The 20,027-nt window shown below is 39.8% G+C and overlaps 1 protein-coding gene and 1 long non-coding RNA gene across 6 annotated transcripts in view; one reads left to right on the top strand and one right to left on the bottom strand.

Moving 5' to 3' along the window:
- The first annotated feature begins 54 nt into the window (after nt 1–54).
- On the top strand, nt 55–15,462 carry LOC118231693. The gene is made up of 3 exons (XR_004766128.1): nt 55–463; nt 12,131–12,294; nt 15,403–15,462. It is a non-coding gene; the product is annotated as an uncharacterized LOC118231693 (long non-coding RNA).
- The window catches only part of p2rx3a (purinergic receptor P2X, ligand-gated ion channel, 3a), a 56,440-nt gene continuing 37,601 nt past the window's right edge, over nt 1,189–20,027 (bottom strand). For 2 of the 5 annotated variants that reach the window (XM_035425771.1, XM_035425774.1), the window contains 5 exons: nt 6,456–6,592; nt 5,861–5,954; nt 3,789–3,854; nt 3,047–3,124; nt 1,690–1,821 (listed from right to left, as the gene is read on the bottom strand). In XM_035425771.1, coding sequence (XP_035281662.1) covers nt 1,690–1,821; nt 3,047–3,124; nt 3,789–3,854; nt 5,861–5,954; nt 6,456–6,592 — 507 coding nt within the window. Of the gene's footprint in view, nt 1,822–2,994; nt 3,855–5,860; nt 5,955–6,455; nt 6,593–20,027 lie in introns of those variants that run through there. The other 3 variants (XM_035425772.1, XR_004766127.1, XM_035425775.1) reach the window with 3 other exon arrangements.

The following is a 20,027-nucleotide window of genomic DNA, read 5'->3' as shown; positions in this document are numbered from 1 at the left end:
ATGGGCTTCTATTGGTTGGGGGGGGGGGGGGGAGGGGGGGGAGAGAGACAGGAATCAAAAATCTACAACTAAAATAATCTAAATATTGAAGCAAGTGCAAGCAACCTAAAAACCGTCTGGGATGCACACAAAACTCCAGGTAGGTGTGAAAATGAGCCCCTAAGCATTATAAAGTGCAATTCCCCTTTAAGCTTTTACATATGTACTGTCTCTCTCCTCTTACTCATCAATTCAACAGAGAACAACACACATCTTTGGTTGACTTTGAGAGCACGGGTTGCACACAAATTGATTGCTTTTCACGCAGTTGTCTTTAGCCTTATTCCAATTGCATTTGCTTACTTGGCACTGTGTTTTCTTCCCAGGAGTGATGGGTGTGCAAGATAATGCTGCTAGCGTGGCTGTTTTGGCAGCTGCTGCTTCTCTTCGACTTCTTGTAATTTTCACGCAGCTCACATGTCAGGTACAAGATTAAATCATTTATTAGTAATTCCAGAGCTTCCTCTGGTCCCTTTCGCTTGAGTAATGTTGCATCCTGTAGTCTATCCAGTTTATAAACCCATCATTTCTGTGACTACAATGCCCACAATTGATCCCCATGCTGAAGTCAATAATAAAAATAAATCAACTTCATCAAACGATTGCAGTGAATTTATTATGTTTGATTATATGTATATGAAATTACTTCCAAAAGCGCTTGACCCAGCAATTCGTATCAATGTGTCGGTCATTCAGTTACTGAGAGCGTGCCAGAGGAGACAGCAACCCATTCACACCTTAGTATAAGCACCGCTTTACCTATTACCTGGCAGGGAGGTTTTGTGGAGAAAATGGGACAAAATGCCTGTATTTTTTTAATGAGTTGTTTTTTATTCTAACAACACAGTTATTTTAAGTCCAGATATTTAGGAAAAGTCTTGGAAGGAGGGCATTTCATTTGCTGTGTTGGAGTAATTCGCATTTTAAAGTCAAAACCCTCAATGGTGTCAGCTCTGACCTTTCTAGTATTAATGAAGAAAGAGAATGACATAGTCCACCTCTTTATTCAATAATACCACATACATGCACACACATTTGCTCATACAGACACAGACACACGTTCACACACTTACACACATGCATACATGCACACCTCTGCTTTCTCATGTGTACGCATGACACGGACAAGCACTCAAAGAGAGTGAAAGATTGAGATATGAAGCAGTTTATTTACACTTTCTTAGTCACCAAGGCACATTAACATGCCCTGGGTTCAAAGCACAAATTTCATATGACCATCTCACTCAGTGCCATTACATGTTATCATCTGCACAGTATTGACAGCCAAATTCAAAGGAAAAAAACAAAATAAACTATGTACACAGATGTAGAGAGGGGGGAGAAATGTGTGTCTCATTCAGAAGTGTTTCTTTGTGCAACAGCCAACAGGGTGGCACTTACAGATACACATAGAAGTTACAGATCATAAAATAAATACAATCATAAGATGAAAGTAAAACCAAGTGAAAGGCAGGTTTCGAATAGCATTTTTTGATGACGGGTCAGAGGTTGAGAGTTTAGTCTGTTGATTATTTGTGAACGCAGGCATGGCCATGCAAAAGAGTGCAATCGTAGGAACTTATGGGATTGGATACACCCAACCCTGTTCCACAGCTCTGACTTTTCCCATTGGCTGGGAGCTACTGTCTATCAGCCATGCTGTCCAATGGAGTAAGCCCCTGAGTCCTCAGAGTGTTTCCCTAACTGCTGGACTGACAGCTGGGTGGAACTTCCCTGATAGAGCTCGTTGCTGTTGGAGAGAGAGTCTGTAACCTCTGAGACCTGGATGGAGAGGGGAAGAGGGATAAGAAACAGAAAATTCAGAGATACAGCAAACAGGAAGGCACATGCCATAGTTGCCAAGTCTGCTTAAAAAATGTGACTTTGGGCTTCTTCTGGCTGCTTATTTTAAAGTGTAACAAGGGACCCCTTTTTTCATATTCATTGTGCAAATTAATTTGTACAATGTAGTTGTGCCTGGCTCATGAATCTCAGATCAAACTGCCAAACTGGGTGTTCATCCATCCATTATCTATAACCACTTATTGCTGGTCAGGGTCACAAGTAGGTGCTGGAGCCTATCCCAGCATGCATTGGGCGAGAAGCAGGAACACACCCTGGACATCCCGGCTGGGATTCGAACCATGGACCTTGCTGTGCGGCAATAGTGCTACCGACCACTGTGCCACTCACCAAGCTAGGTGTTGCATATTATATATGAACCAAGATTCAGCAATTACATGGCCTTCTACTTGCCTCAAATGTTTTCAGAAATATATTTTAGTGGACTGTTTAAATGGAATATGAGGAAGTTTATGAATAGACAGCCAGGTTTCTCTGGTTTGAAAAATGTTGGGCCAAAATCAGTTCCTCTACTCGGCAGTATTCCGTTGTATTAAAAAGTAAACGGACAAATTTGTGGGTGGCAGCAATTTTCCGGCTGGATATTTTGATTGACATCTACATGACGTGCTAGTACCTCCAAAGGGATACTCTAGTATCATGACTGGGGCGGGGCCGCCAGTGCAGAATGCAAAAAGCATTTTTCAAACATTAGAAGGCAGCACCAAAATGTTTTCTACCATTTATTTTTCTGCCAAATGATATTATTTCAGAAATAACAGCATGGATTAAAATGTTTAATTATAAAGTAGACATACAAATGTTTACAGCTAAAAAAAGTGATCTAGGGTTTAATTACCCTTTAAATGTAATTTGCAAGTGTAGATATCGTTTGAGCCCCCGGTTCACAATCGCTCTCCCCAGCCCCCTCTACCCCTGCTTCCCCAACTGCTGTTCTGCTTCTTTTGGTCTTTTTCTGACGACAAAGCCAAAATGAAATGTGGCAACACTGGCACATGCACACACAAACACACACAAATGTGCACACACTCACATACACACACAAGTCAGAGAATTCACATTCAAGCAATGAAAAAAAAATTTTTCATTGGCAGAATCTAAAATGTGAAAAAAGACAATTAGGCCAGCCAGGCTTGGCATGCACCTCTTCGAATTTAATAGCCTTGTATTTGTCACCGCCCTTCAGGAAGTTGAGAAGGATGATGTCACAAAGGACCGTACCCTGAAAGAGAGATAAAAAGCATGAAAGTCAGAACCCCTGTACAGCGGTCTCCCTCAGACTAAAGCTCCTGACCTACACATTTCCTTATTTCCTTTTGTAAAGTGTGTTGAGTTCAAATAGATTTTTTCTCTATTTTGTCAGCTGTCTTGGGTGTCTTTCCCCTCTGTTACCAGACCAACCATTTTACACATAATTTAAAAAGGAAAATAAGAGACAGGGGCTGCTGAGTGGCTCATCCTGTTCAGGCACTGTTCTTGTTTTGGGTATGGATGGGTCCATCAGTCTGGGATAAAATCCTGAGTGCAGACTGTGGCTAGTAGCCTGTCCATCTTTTTATGAATTTAAACTAAAGTTTGTAGGAAAAAGGAATAATCACACTGACATGACATGATCTCAAAACAAATATAATGGTGCCAACAATGTTTTTACCTACAACCTATTACCTGCAGTATATACAATGAAGTCTGTCAGTCTTCATACCTCCACCTGTTATCTTGGTCAGATTTGCGTTCATTACCTCTTTTAAAAAAAATAATGTCACTGTAAAAATGTCAAGTAATGATCTCAATCACTTAAAGGCTTCAGATTCTTAAAATGTGCATTTCAACATAACTTTTTAAGCTAGGACCATTTCAGTTCTGAATGAAATGGTATGAACCCTTACCACTCCAATGGTGGTGAAGGCAGCCACAACATTGATGAGAGTTGGTATCACACTGAACTTCCGTGCCTGTTAACACACACACACACACAATCTGAGGACATCATTTATGGAATGTGTGTAAAATATAGTCTAATATCACAGATATTACTTCAGATATTACTATAGACAAACCAGAAGGTTGACTCTGGGTTCTTAACCCTTCCCCTGAAAGCTGGAACATTCTAGATTCCAAGCTTTTCCAAAAGCAAATGCAGCACCGGAGCCACTGGCTTAGGTATGGGGGGCCAGGGTGGCCCACACCCACCTAATATCCTGGCTGACTAGCAATTGTGCAATCACAATTCCCCCCCCCCCCCCAATATCTAATCTTTCAAAGCATGGTAGAAATGTTCCACCCCCACCTAGTTCTATACAGGTATAGCTGGCTAAGCTGCCGCTTGAAATCTTCCATTACTAACCAAGAGCTCCTGTAGTTCAGGAACACTGAACATGAGCCGCGTTTCCACCAAAATTACCCGGAACTTTCAGTCCCAGGAACTACTTTACCAGGAACTAAAAGGTTCCTTCAGCCAATGGTTGTCTGCGTTTCCACCGGGGTCTAAAGTACCGCGAAGATTAGGCAAATTAGCCCACTGACGTTGTCGTCGGTCCATCTGTCATATGATTTCTTCTGTAACCCCATACTACCACCGAAGTAGCCTACATTATTTTCTAATAACCGGGACAGCCCGGAGGGGTTTATTCCACTTATATACAACGGGTTACCAACAATGACTATATATGGTTACTTTTGTATTTATTGATTTTCATATATCCTCTCAAACACATTCATTAACAGCAGAAAACATGCACACGTTGTAAACAATTTGCTGTTTTATTACTTTCTCGCCGTCAATTCCATATAGTCTAATCGCAAAATGACAAGAATAGAACGAAAACTCGGACTTGCGTGAAAATGTAAATTAGTAGTGGTACAGCCACCGTTTGCTTTCCTTCGAAGTTACTGCTAGCCGAGCAGCGAAGTGTGCCCTCCAGATGCGAACCATGCACCATAAATGAGTCCATAGTCTTCCTGGTCTTTTCGTGGAATTGAAAAATGGCAGTAAAATTGAGTAAAATTACGGCAGTCTGAAAAAGCTAAAGGGAAGATTACTAGAATTAACCTGTTATTTTACCCGGATAAAAAGTGCGGAAGGTGATTTCCAGTTTGCTTGTACTGTATCACCAATGTTAATTATGCAGAACTACCGCATACCTCACATAACTGTATCAAACGTTTTGAGTCAATTACAACGGGCTAACAAAGAAAATCCGGAAGAAAATATTCAGCAACCGAATTAATCCGTTTGAATGTTTTGGTAGCCTACGTAATATGCTGTCCCAGCACGAATGCTTAGCATTTTATAAAACGAATACTAAAGCAAGAAAAGAACAGAAGAGCACACGTTATAATTCCAAGACGTTGACAGGCTATAACCAAAAGTAGGCTACTGCGCCGCATAACATACAAGTTTGATTTGAAGTTATTATGAAAATAAATTGGTTTGCCGCTGCATATTTTCAAACATGGCGGGTAATGGCGGAAAATAAATACAACACAAATGCTACGAGTACTCGACCAATCAGAAATGTTCAGCGCTGAAAGCTCCACCCAAAAGGTTCCTGTACTTTCGGAAAGTACTACCCCCCGAGCAGGAACGTTTTGGGGGGTAAAACAAAGCCCCCAGAACTAAATTTAGACCCTAGTTCCTGCGGTGGAAACGCACTGAGTTCCTCAAAAGGTTCCTAGTTCCGGGGTATAGTTCCTGCGGTGGAAACGCGGCTATGGAATGAGCGTGAGGGTCAACATCTGGCTGTTATATCATACTACCCGGAAAAATGTCACATTTCTTGCATTTAAAATGGAAACATTTGACATTTCCGGTATGCTGAAGACCAAGTATAGCATATAATCACAGAGTATAGCACATGCACAATTATGCTCTTTAAAGGTCCACATAACAGAAACCAGGCACTCACTTTCATGCTAAACAGTAAAAGAATGAGAAGCAAAATCAGCAGTGGAGACTCACTGTGCCAGAGACTATTATATCAAATCTGATGCCGAATGCCTTGATGAGTGTGCGGTATTCTGTCCCGTTCTGTGATTTATAGTACTTGGCAAACCTGTGTGTGACGGAAAGGTGGAAGACGGAGACAGGGAGATAACATATGCAATTGGTGATTAAAAAAAAAGCAAAACATAATCAGAGAGAGAGAGAGAGAGAGAGAGAGAGAGAATTTAAAACCACCTTTATTGTCACAGTTCCGCAACACATAAAAGTGTCAATCAAAACATAATTGCAGAGAGAAGGGGGAGAGGGGGAATAAGTTACTTGCATAGAGATTTTCTGCTTTTCTGCTTGGAGTCAGAAACACTTATCTACAGGAACCATGGTGAGTTTGGTTTTTGTGGACAGATGGATGAGTGAGGACAGGGAGAGAGAGAGTCCAGGTGTATTTTGCATTGTATTTTCTCTATTTTTCCTTTTCCACGAATAAAACACATCAGCAGTCAAACTTGAGAGAAATGATGGAATGTCATTCTTGGCTGAATGGAGTATTGAGTCACTGGTACGGTATTCTACAGGTTGAGCAAGTGATCAGGTGTTCGGCTGTGCTAAGTACCTGAAGTTGTACCCTTTTGACACTGTGTTGCTCTGGGAGACAGCATCCAGGCGGGTGAAGGAAAAAGCAGGCTTACATTCCTCTGCTGATCTGTCCAAATCACAGACCCAGTTAATCTTTACACCGATCACACCCCCCTAAGAGAGAGACAAAGAGACAGTGAGAGAGTTCAGTTACTTTTATATATAATAATCAAATAATTGAATAGTTATACCTGTACAATTAGTAAGAAATATCTTTCTCTGATGCCATTATGTCTGCTGGCCACACATTCTCTTAATATTATCACGATTACAATACAGTTATACACATTGATTAACAGTCGTACAGCGGGCGGGAGTGAGAGAATAGGAGATACTCAAGTCAACAGACATGCAAATTCAATCACCGCAGGACAGCAAGTACACTACAGCCTAAATGATAGGTATCACAGATTCACTACACCCTTTCTATGTTTGTGTAATGTATTTCTGATCAAAGCTTGAAAATGTATGAAAAACAGACACTTAGAAGGTTCTGGGTTCAGAACTGGGCTGAATCCACAGTACATTTCCCATATTTCTGACAACAGCAAAGCTGCTGGAACCCTATTGTTTTTGTTCTGATTTAAATTTTTATTAGGGGTCCGAGCAGCAAATCTGCAGGTCCCTATTGTTTTTGTTCTGATTATTATGGGTTGAAGCGGTGAAGCTGCTGGAACCCTATTGTCTTAGTGTTCTAATTATTATTATTACTATTATTATTATTATTATTATTATCTATCCATGAATCCCCGCTTATACCTGCTTATCCTGGGCAGGGTTTCGGGGGGTGCTGGAGCTACACCCTGGACAGGCCGCTAATCTATCACAGTGCACGCACACCATTCACTCACACACTCATACTTATGGGCAATTTAGAGTCTCCTACATGCTTTCCTACCTACATGTCTTTGGACTATGGGAGGAAACCAGAGTACCCAGAGGAAACCCACGCAGAGACATGAAGAGAACATGCACACAGAAAGGCCCAGACCGGATTCAAACCCTTCTTGCTGTGAGGCAACAGTGCTACCCACTGCACCACCTTGCCAGCTACATTGGCACTCCTAAGCTTGAGCTCAGCCCTACAGCATTGTCCCAATTGAGTCACATGGTGGTGCTATAGAGCACAATGTTTTTTAAAAATCCATAAATTCCTGAAAAATCACTGCTGTCTTTTAGACTTTTAAAACTTGCTGTACCGATCAACTTCCTCACCTGGAACATAAATCTGTACCTCTTTTGTTGTTGCCATCTTGGATTACCACCATTTCGGAAATGCTATGACCCATTTTCCTCTGTATTCTGTTTTGGTTTAACCACATGGCTGAGACCTATGGAACTTTGCAGCTTGGTAGAAGGCATCTGTGTTTGACAAATGCAAAATAAATTTCTCTAAAAATTTATCATAAAGTTAATACTAAAAACAACCTGGCTGCAGTAAGCCAATTTAAATGGCTGTGGGCAGGGCTTATCACAAAAATGTGAATAACTCTCAAAAATGTATTAAATTTGGCAGCAATATTTGCACTGACAGCTGGAGTTCACCCCTAAAGTATTGGCCCAATTGAGTCACATGGTGGTGCTACAGGGCATAATTTTAAAAATGCATTATTTTATGAATTATAACTGATGTCTTTTAGACATTTACAGTGGTTTATGCTTTCATTTGATGAATTGCTTCCAAGGCAGAGGTTCTGCTGGCTAGAGGGAAATACTTGTTGGGTTCCGACAGTAGAGGGCAGCAGAGTGCAATTTTTCCTCATTAGCACAGTTTCCTTCATTATGTATTGAGAAGTTGTAGTTAATGTCACACCGTGTAGCATTTCAGGGTGACTCACCATCTCATGAGGAACACTTTTAGCTCTGTTATTTGGAGATATCATTCTTATTTGGAAAAAGAAAATCCCAGCTAATATTGGGCTGGTATCGGCTGGCATACTTTAGGAGAGTGGTCAGTCTAACCAGCATTCAAATGTGTCTATGCATCTGGTAATTTTGTTTATTTTTAATGTATAATGTCTTAAATGCTACAGTATGATCAAATAACACCATATAAATCACTAATTTGCCAAAAAATAACGGCTGTTTGTTTTAATATTATTTTAAAAATTAGCCACTTCTCTGTGCTGTGTAATCACTCTCATTGGAGAGATACAAATCATCGCATACTGGCAGTAGGTTGGGAACCTGAATCGAAAAAGCACGTCTCCTTTTCACTGTAATTAAAAAAACACTCCTTTGTAAAACTAAAATGCTTTATACCACACTGTAAACACGATCTTGGTGAAGACATGCACGTAAAAATGTTGTACAAATGTTTTACAACCACGGTTTTATGTAAAAAGGTTTTAAATGTCTTTAAATATACAAAAATAATAACTGATTAAGATCTAAACATTTGTCAGTGAGTTTTATATATTAGTGGGATTTATACACAAACACACACACACACACACACAAACACACACACATATATACACAGTTGAAGTCGTAAGTTTACATACACTTAGGTTGAAGTCTTTTTTAACCACTCCACAGATTTCATGTAAGCAAACTATAGTGTTGGCAAGTCAGTTAGGACATCTACTTTGTGCATGACACAATTAATTTTTCCAACAATTGTTTACAGACAGATTATTCCACTTTTAATTCACTATATCACAATTCCAGTCGGTCAGAAGTTTATATACACTAAGTTGACTGTGCCTTTAAACAGCTTGGAAAATTCCAGAAAATTATGTCATGGCTTTAGAAACTTCTGATTGGCTAATTGTCATTATTTGAGTCAACTGGAGGTGTACCTGTGGATGTATTTTAAGGCCTACCTTCAAACTCAGTCCCTGTTTGCTTGACATAATGGGAAAATCAAAAGAAATCAGCCAAGACCTCAGAAAGAAAATTGTGGACCTCCACAAGTCTGGTTCACCCTTGGGAGCAATTTCCATACACCTGAAGGTACCACGTTCGTCTGTACAAACAACAGTACGCAAGTATAAACACCATGGGACCATGCAGTCATCATACGACTCAGGAAGGAGACGCGTTCTGTCTCATAGAGATGAACGTGCTTTGGTGCGAAAAGTGCAAATCAATCCCAGAACAACAGCAAAGGACCTTGTGAAAATGCTGGAGGGAACAGGTACAAAAGTATCTATATCCACAGTAAAACGAGTCCTATATCGACATAGCCTGAAAGGCTGCTCAGCAAGGAAGAAGCCACTACTCCAAAATTGCCATAAAAAAGCCAGACTAGAGTTTGCAACTGCACATGGGGACAAAGATCTTACTTTTTGGAGAAATGTCCTCTGGTCTGATGAAACAAAAGTTGAACTGTTTAGCCATAATGACCATCGTTATGTTTGGAGGAAAAAGGGTGAGGCTTGCAAGCCGAAGAACACCAGCATCATGTTGTGGGGGTGCTTTGCTGCAGGAGGGACTGGTGCACTTCATAAAATAGATGGCACCATGAGGAAGAAGGATTATCTAGAAATACTGAAGCAACACCTCAAGACATCTAGAAAGTTAAAACTTGGTCGCAACTGGGTCTTCCAGCAGGACAATGATCCTAGGCATACCTCCAAAGTTGTAACAAAATGGCTTAAAGACAACAAATTGAAAGTATTGAAGTGCCCATCACAAAGCCCTAACCTGAATCCCATAGAACATTTGTGGACTGAACTGAAAAAGCAACAAGGCCCACAAACCTGACTGAGTTACACCAGTTCTGTCAGGAGGAATGAGCAAAAATTCCAGCGAAGTATTGTGAGCAGCTTGTGGGAGGCTACCCCAAGTGTTTACCCCAAGTATCATGTCACTTTAAATCCCCCTTTCATGACACTAATGTTACATGTACCCCCATTACAGCACTTTTTGTAATTTGTATTTGTCCTAATATTGTAGCTTGTTCTTCTCCCTAGTTTGGCTTCGCATAAGTTAGGTCAAAATAATGTTCACTGCGTGAACTGAACTGTGTTCTTGGCTATAAGTAGCTGTATGAAATTAGTATTGTACCTTATTGAACGTGTGTTTTGTAGTTGTCCAATGACCACAATATGCACTTTTTGTACGTCGCTTTGGATAAAAGCTTCTGCTAAATAAATGTGATGTAATGTTTGATTCAAGTCAAGCAATGAAATAACAATGCCACCAAATGCTAACAAAGTGTATGTAAACTTTTGACCCACTGAAAATCTGATATAGGACATAAAAGCAATAAAGCTAAGAGACAGATTTAATAAGAAATATATCTGTCTCTTAGCAATTACTTTGAAATTACCTTTTGAAATAAAGTAGATACCCTAATTGACTTAACACAGGAAATGTATGGTATCATGAAATGTGTGGAGTTGTGAAAAATGAGTTTTGAATGTCTTTAGCCAAGGTGTATGTAAACTTTTGGCCTTAACTGTACATATGTATATGTATGTATGTATATATATAATATATATATATATCAGAGGAGGCTGGTCCATAGAGGCAGAGGAGGTTGCTCCTCCTCTATTTTTGAGAGGCAAGAGGGAGATTAAAATATAAAAAAGAGTAATTAGTTGAAATAAACCATTACCAAATCTCAGTATCATTTATAAAATATTTTCTCTCTTCTTTGGAAAAAATCCATTATTGAAATTTTGATTAAAATGCTTCAACAGCAACACCTGCAGGGCAGGCAAGAGGGGAAAGGGCAGTCTGTGTGAAGTGGTGGTGGGGGGCAGAGGAGGACGGGCCCCTGCTGTCCTCCTTAGGGCGAGATCACTTCTATCAATTTAATGTACTTCATTTTTTTTCATGCTAATCTGTTATTGGCCAAAACACGTAAAATGATGCTCCAACGGAGGACGTCCTCCCTAACCAATCAACAACCAGAATACAATATTGACATCGCTTTGGTCCAATGATAATTTCCAAATTTCATCTTCAATTCTCTACCACTGTATTTTAGTATAACGTGCAAATTGCGAACTACTTTTAAAACACATCACTAAAAAAATTACATTTTATTTATGCCTTTTCAGAGGAGGCTGGTCCATAGAGGCAGAGAAGGTTGTCCAAATTTCCTTTTTTCAGATTTACGTTTCCTTTTTTTATCGAGCAGTAGCTAGCTACTTGCGTTAGCCAACGCAACAGTTAGCTTGTTGTAGCAGCCCTGAAGGACTGTTAAACTAACGACGAGAATGGATTTGGAGGAGAGTGGTGCTGCTATTGCTAACGAGGCAATTAACGGCATCGTGAGTGTGGGGGTCACAATAAGGCATGGACGCAGACGCAGGGAGTGGGATGGGGAAGAACATCTTGTGGATTATTTGTTGTCACAGCCATTCCACAGTTTGGACTACGCAGCAAAGGTGAGGATCAAGACTGCTGGACGACTAACTCCACGGATAACCATGATCAAAAATGCTAATTCTAGTGACACCATTACGCACACACGAGGTTCATTCCCATTCAGAGCCTGCAGTGATTAGATGTGTCTTTCCCTCTCGTTCACCTGGCCCCTTTTTTATATTCATCCTTTGTGTTGTAATATGATATAAGGAATAAACCACGACTGTCCCGTTATTGGAAAATAATGTATGACTACAAATTGCAAAATACAAATCTCAAGCTGTGGACACACAAAAATACAAATCATTTTGGCACTATTTTTCCTTGTAGTGATGGGAAAAAAATACACACGTGTATGCACCAATCAGAGTTATGGTACCTACAGCCAATCAGAGGAAGAGGAGCTCACAACCAATCAGTGAGCAGCAAGGAATAGCCTTTTGCGGCCCATACTTGGAGAGGACGGGAGCTGATGAAGCATGGCGGATGCTCAGGTGAGTAGCTAATATCTAATTAAAATGTATTCATACTGAATATAATGATCAAACTTAAACATATTTGATTAGTCACTTGCATAAAGATAACTTTTCAATGGGTAATTGTTGGTTGAGAATTGTCAGCTTGTCTAGGACCAACTTTATGCTAGCTAACGTTAATCTCGAAGATTTCAGTTTCGTTCTCTATGGCGGTGCCAATGGCGAGAAGCGGTAATTGCAGGTGTGTTTTTGGACCTCACTTCCCATAGATCCAACCGGATCCAACCAGTGTCGCCTGTGTGACGTCAGTCAGTTGGCACGCCAACTATAACACTTACTATTTACTGAATAAAAAACGGTTGTTATAAAAGTAACGTTATGTACATACTCATTTGTTGTCTAACATTAGGCTAACTCAAAATGTCTTTACACTGCCGAGCCGGGTTAAAATGCCGTAGCAAACCTGGGGTAGAATTAGTGATGATCAATTTCTGCAAACGTTCTTTATCCACCTTTTGCCCGGTATGAACATCTTTACACTGCAGAGAAGAATTTGCGGGATTCGCTGTAGCTCGTGCAATTATGTATCTTGTGCACAATAAGCAGTCTTTTTCGTGAATGATTGTTGTGTGGTATTTTTGAAACAGCTGCCTTGCAAAATGTTACCCCTGGTGTTTCTGGTTTTGCTAGCTAAACTGTTCGAGAATAAAGCTGAGCTGGGTGTTAAATTAGCAATCAGAACAAGAAGAATAAAACAAAAACAAAGGTGATTTCATCAAAAAGGGCATAAAGGCTGAAGGAACATATGGGGACGCGTGATAAAATAACAATGCTAATCCATACTGCCGTATTCTTTTATTTAGTTTTCTCCTGCATGACGTCTTCAGAAATCAGACCCGGCTCTGCTCCACATACCCCGGCTTTATTCTGATCATTATAATATATTGATGAACTCGATGGCAATGTAAATAACGGTAACGTTAAGGCCATTTCAGAATGATTCGCAATGAGGCGAAACGGTTTTAGAATGTTGCAGAGAAAATTGCAGCGGTGTGAACTGGCTAGTAGCAGAGTCGTTGCCTGCCCTGAGGTTTTAAAAGACTGTCCTTGTCAAATAGCCAAGTGCAGTTTTATAACGTTTACAATCAGACGTCTTGGAATTTTGCAAGTTGCACCAAGTCTCGTTGCGAATCATTGATCTGAACTGGCCTTAATTTAGCTACACTGCAACGTTGCAACAAGGTAGCATTGCACTTGAGAGACGGTTTGCGAGGTTGGTACCGGTCGGTAGCGTTAGCTAGCATTTTTTTCTAATTGTTAGCTGACATTAGATTGTGTTAATTACATTAGCTAGCTAGCTAACGCAACGTTACCTGATATGAGAGATGGATACTGTGCGCAACGTTGTCTTTCTTGACATGGTCCGGTAGCTAGCGTTAGCTGTGCAAATAGCTATGTAATTTAGTAAAGTTACATTGTCAGTAAATGTAATACGAAATCTACATCAACAAATAATATGATCTCTCATGTTACACAAAAACTTTTTAGGGTTCCATAACTCCCCCAACCCCCCCTTTCTCTGTTATTGTAACGTATGCAGACACCGGAAAAAACAGTACGCCGCTCACACACAAGTGAGTTGAAGAGCGAGCCTGTTGCGTTAGTTCTGCCTACCCTCTCTGGCGGACCAACCACTGATGGGTGATGAAAAATGCATCACTAACTGTGCGCCGCTTGTGATTTTTTCCCGCGAATGTCGCCACAGACACCAAGTTTTTTAATCATGAATTATGATAATAATAATACTATAAATTCATATAAAAATAGGCTCAATCACCATTGTGTTACCTAATGCAGCGATAGATAGTGACTTAAGAGATTTATTTTAATGAAAATCTTCGAGATTATTACTTTAACTATGATTTGATATGAAAGGCAGACAACAACAAGCTTAACATTAACGTTAACATACTTCCATGAAGCATCCTTAAAGCACTTTGTAACCTTGTTTTGAAAACTGCTATGTAAGTAGCATATATAAGCTTATTGTTGTATATACATTAAGCTAAAATAGTTATTGACTTAGTCGGCTTTTAATTGCTTGTAGCTAAAAATAATATGGAGCATGGATATGATTAAACATTAGCGTCTACTTATTTGGAGTGTCTTGTCTATAGCAGTATGATTCCAAATTACATTTTTTTGCAAATATAGTTTAATATTGTCATGAAGATCAATTTTAAACATCTTTGATTAGCTATTTCTGTGGATGGACAATGTATTCTTACTCTGAACACTAGAGATAACTACCCATTACAGTTTTTTTCAACATGCTCTAAACAGAATTCCCAGGTGAGAGAAGTAGTCAGAGGATCGTCTCTGTTATTGCCCGCACACTGGAGGAGACCCAGAGACCACCTCCTGCAGCAGGGCCAATTATGCCCAGGGAAGCTCTACCAACTGTCCAGGATAGTGCACGCAGGCAGAAAGCTAGTGGCAGTAGATCAGTGCAGGAAGAGATGTCAAGGTTAGGTCAGATACATTTTAAAATTGGGCAAAACTCATAACTTGTTTCCTAATGACTGCAGTAATAAGTTAAAGTTTTAATGCGGAAGTCACCTTTCCCTAGGTCATTCAGAGGGATGTTCAGGAAAGATGGACCAGTACGTGAAAAAAAGAAAGGGAAAAAAGTAGTATACAATAGAAGATGGAATTTATTAAACTATATTTGCAAACAAATACAATTTGGATTCAAACAAATGCAAAATCACTGGTGATTTTTGACTAGGCTCATTTTCATATAACTGTCTGGTAGACCTGCTGTTAACCGAGCAAGTTATCACCATAGGTTTTCGCCAGAGTCAGTTAATGAGCCATGTTACCCCACCGCCGTTTGTGGTATTCACTTGCTGGGTGACGCTAGCTGACCGATCATTTGCAAGTCACTTTTAAACGAATAAGAATTAACACTATCCGCGGTAATTAACAAATCTACCAAGTATTTTAATAACTGATCTGGAGGCGTGTAAATATGACAACGCAATTTGTAGAGAACGTTTTCCACCTGGTGCATGAAGACAAAAATAATGTACATTGAATTTCTAATTATTTGTTTTTTTCTTGTAGATCATCAAAACCAATGGAGAAAAGTCAACATACGCAAGGAGCCCCCAGGACCGATTCTGAGAACCACTGGCTTAAATGCTCTTGTCGGTCTCTTAAATGCTAAAAACATGTTCCTTTCTAAATGCCAGTCTTACAATAATGGTTAATTGCATTAAATTCTGTGTGTGTGATTTCACCGTGTGTTGTATGTTATCCAACAAATTAAATCATAAACCTGGCTTAAGACTCTTAATTCGCTTCGTGAAACTGAAAATTCTGCAATTTATCCCAAATCGGGATTATAGTAGCTTTGTCACATCCGTGAAGCATGACCCAGGTTTACGGAATGTAGGCTACACGACTGACAAGCCGTCAAACACGTTTGACAAACTGAATATTTGCCGGATAGGGTTAGATAGGTAGCTTGCTAGTCAAATGGCTTGGTAGCCGAAGTTGCGAACTGTTTTAGCATACTGGACTACCCAATATAGCAAATAAGCGTTAGCTGATTACGCTTTCTGCCAACTAATTATTTGGTTAAGTAGGCTAAAGGAAAAAGTAAAAATGACTTGGCTACCGACAAAACTTAGGAGGAGGATTATTTTATGGTCGATCAGTGTAGCTGTAAATAGCGAACGCCATAATGAAATCACTACGAAATGGGATGTCTGCATTTTCTGACTTCGCACAGGTGGACCGTGGACGTCTCTCAACAAAACCAGGAAGTGAGCTTCAAAAACGTCTTTGGCACTAAATTCACTCCATACGTGTGGGCATATTATTTTACCATTGTCAAGCAAAACTCTGGTTCTCTCTGGTAGTTCTATTTGCACCGTTGTTAAGCAAAAACCTCCTTAATTCAATGAAAACAAAGATTCTATCAAGAGAAAATAGTTCCTTCTCATTTTATACCATACAATTAGCACCAATTTGGTCATTTTTGTTATTACATTATTTAATAAAACTGCATGAAACCATAAGTCAATCAAATTCATCTCCCAGCACTGTCTTGCTTTTTAAATGGTGTGGTAGCGCAGTGTACACACAACGTCTTTCTAAGACCCTCTGAAACGGGTTTTGCATGCCAGCTAGATTTATGATAGGATAGGTTCGCCGTCACTTGTCACCTAGCCAATACGATTGATTTTAGGTAAGAATGGTCTCACGGCATGCTTGTTATCCTGGCTAGCTAGCTAGCTAACTATTGAACTGTATTGAAAACAGCAGTTACTATAAACGCAGTCGTTCACAAACATACGGATGAAAATGCGTCCCGTAGCCATGAGTTAAATGCGGAACACCTATTCTACTGTCCAAATAAGGGACGATTAAGATTTGCGGGATGGTTGGCAACCGTAAGCAAGCAGCAGTAAAAAATGTGATTCAATGTTGCCATCAATTGTGAAATTGGACATTTAAAAGGGGAGGGGATGTAACAACAGTTCAAAAGCGAAAGAATAATTTTGCTGTTTAAACTACTTTAGAATGCTGATTTTGTAGCGCATTGATTTTAGAACTGTTAAAATGCCAAGGTGTCCCTTTACTGAGAAATAATGCCCACCTTGGACCAATCAGAATCGAGTATTCAGCCAAGCCATCGTATAATGAAATTTAATCTCCTTGTTGCTGGCCTCGGCACTAAATTGCATGGCCTGTCAATCTTTTTTTTTTTTTTTTTGCACTCAGACACTAGTGGCTCCGTTTATAAACAAACAATATTATGTTAATCACGTCGTCATATTACTTATTACTAATGAAATACAAGTTGGATTTAGTGCCGTCGGCACAGGTTGCAGATGTAGGCTACTTTTTAATTTGCCAGAACGTCTCATAATGACAAATGCCGGTTTAGTCGGTTCGCATAAAATCAAACCAGTTTAAGCTCATACTCCGGATTGGACCGGCAAAACCGGAAATCGAGCCAACCCTACATTTGACCACCAAAATCTAATCAGTTCATCTTTGAGTCCAAGTGGACGTTTATGCCAAATTTGAAGAAATTCCCTCAAGGCATTCCTGAGATATCGCGTGCACGAGAATCGGGACGGACGGACGGACAACCTGAGAACAATAACCAATCAGAATCGAGTATTCAGCCAAGCCGTTGTATAAATGATAATATGATATTTGTTCCTTATGGAAGATGGGGATAAACTTCGGGTGCATTACCTCACCTTAGTTGTATAGTAAGTTTGCATTAGGTTGTGTGGAAGTATGCTTCTCCTATAAGCTTTTAATGTTTTTAAAAGTTCTTATTAAAGATTGTATTGATCAAGAATATAATTTAATGTATGTGATTATGTGAAGGTCGATGAAGAACAGCAGGTGTTCTATGTTATGTCTAAGAATTTGTAACTATGGAAAGGCTGATGCATACGATCTAGAGAATCTTTGAATCCCAGTTTCAGGAGGAAAATTGTAAACGTTTACTTATTGGAATTTTGTAAGTAACTTATGTTGGGAAACAGTCTTGTGCAGAAGACCTTTGAGTTGCAAGAGAAGAGAAAGGGCACACCGAGCTAGAAAGAACTGTTTTGCTATATCTGTTATTGTATAGATTATACTCTATTAAAATGAATAAATGAAAATCACATTAATAACAGCAACAGTAATAATATACACATATTCAGTTAGAACATGCTGGTGTGTTTGTATATGAGTTGAATATTTCACTTGGATTACAGCATGTATTGAATGCATTTAAAGTGCATGTACATTGGAACTGGAAGAGTAAACAATTGTTAATCATGAGAACAAATACTTGTTATTCAAGTCACGCATATACATACCTCTGTAAGTGTGTGTTGAAATATCTGTCATTTATTGAAATTGAAAATTATATAATAGTTATCAGTTATTGTTAAACTAGCTGGTGAAACATAAGTGTGACCTAGGCTGGGATTGGTTGTTTTAGAGGGAAGATACATCATGGTAGAGGGAGATCTGATTGTATAAAAAAGGATCTAAAACGTAATTCGGAGAGCTCTCTGTGTCTTTATGGTACTGGAGACCTCCCATAGGCCTATGTGAAATAAAAAGATAAGAAGAAAGTAAAAGAGTATTAGAAGAAATCATAGTTTCTAGTCTTTCTTCTTACATCGCTGACTAACCCATCAAACCTAAGAGGAGGTTTTCCTTCAGAGTTGCTAGTTGAATTATTGCTACATTTGAACATAAGAAAATAACATAATTTGAACATAATAAAGTAGAGATAAGTAGCCAACTAGTGTAAAATAACATGACGCCGTGGGTTGGTTTTCTTCCTATCCTCCCCAATTTTTTGAGTCACCAGCCGCCACTGATATATATATATACATATATTCTCACAGGTTTTGGCTTAACGGCTTATTACGTGCATTTGGACTGGTGATAACTGGTTGGACTGCTAAAGATGCGGGCCATTAAGATCTAACAACATGGCCAAAAGCTGACATCAAACAGCTCTTCCAAAATTATGGGCATTAATATGGAGTTGGTCTGCCCTTTGCTGCTATAACAACCTCCACTCTTCTGGGAAAGCTTTATACTAGATGTTGGAGCACTAGGGGCGACCTAGCTCAGGAGGTAAGAGCAGTTGTCTGGCAGTTGGAGGGTTGCTGGTTCGATCCCCGCCCTGGGCGTGTCGAAGTGTCCCTGAGCAAGACACCTAACCCCTAACTGCTCTGGTGAATGAGAGGCATCAATTGTAAAGCGCTTTGGATAAAAGCGCTATATAAATGCAGTCCATTTACCATTTACTGTTGCAGGCATTTGCTTCCATTCAGCCAGAAGAGCATTAGTAAGGTTGGGCACTAATTGGGCAATTAGGCCAGGCTCGCAGTTTCCAATTGATCGCTCGCAGCAGGCTTTCCAGTTGATCCCAAAAATGTTGGATGGGGATGAGGTCAGGGCTCTGTGTGCAGGCCACTCAAGTTCTTTGAAATCGATCTTGATAAATCCATTTCTATATAGACCTTGCTGTGTGCCCAGGGGCATTGTCATGCTGAAACAGGAAAGAAAAACTGAAGTTTCAACTAATTGGAAGCACAGAAACAAGCAGAATGTCATTGCATTAAGATTTGCCTTCACTGGAACTAAGGGCCTAGCCCAAACCATGAATAACAGCCCCAGACCAAAGGGTGTCCACATACTTTTTGTCATATGGTGCATATTAAAAATGCACCAAACGGCCAGTTGGTGGCACTATTTATTTGCTGAAACTTGGACACTGTAAAAATATTTATCCGAAGGGCACCATGGAACGCATATACACACATGTAGCCAGACCCCATGTGTAAATATATACTAAAAAAAGGAAGCCCAGTGGAGAAATGTGGGTGTGCTGGGCTGTCTAACCCACTATAGCACAGCAAAGTAGACATTTGGACTATTTTGGGCTAAAAGTGACTGCCTGGAAAAAACGTACATGATAGCAATGGCACATTTACATGCTCATTTGAAGGCTCGGCCCCCCACCTCAGACAAAAATAATGACCATGTCAACCACTGGGGGTGCTATAACTTAAGGATGCACATTTCGGCTTATAACTCCAATTTTGTCCGATTTGCACAAATTATTTTTCTCTGATTCTCTGTTCCATGGACACTATGATGTGATTTCTCGTCTGGATCGTTTTCCCGCCAATTTCCAATTTTTCACAAAACTT

This window comes from Anguilla anguilla, chromosome 7, assembly GCF_013347855.1.
Source record: "Anguilla anguilla isolate fAngAng1 chromosome 7, fAngAng1.pri, whole genome shotgun sequence".
NCBI lineage: Eukaryota > Metazoa > Chordata > Actinopteri > Anguilliformes > Anguillidae > Anguilla > Anguilla anguilla.
This window is presented reverse-complemented; position numbering and strand designations above follow the sequence as displayed.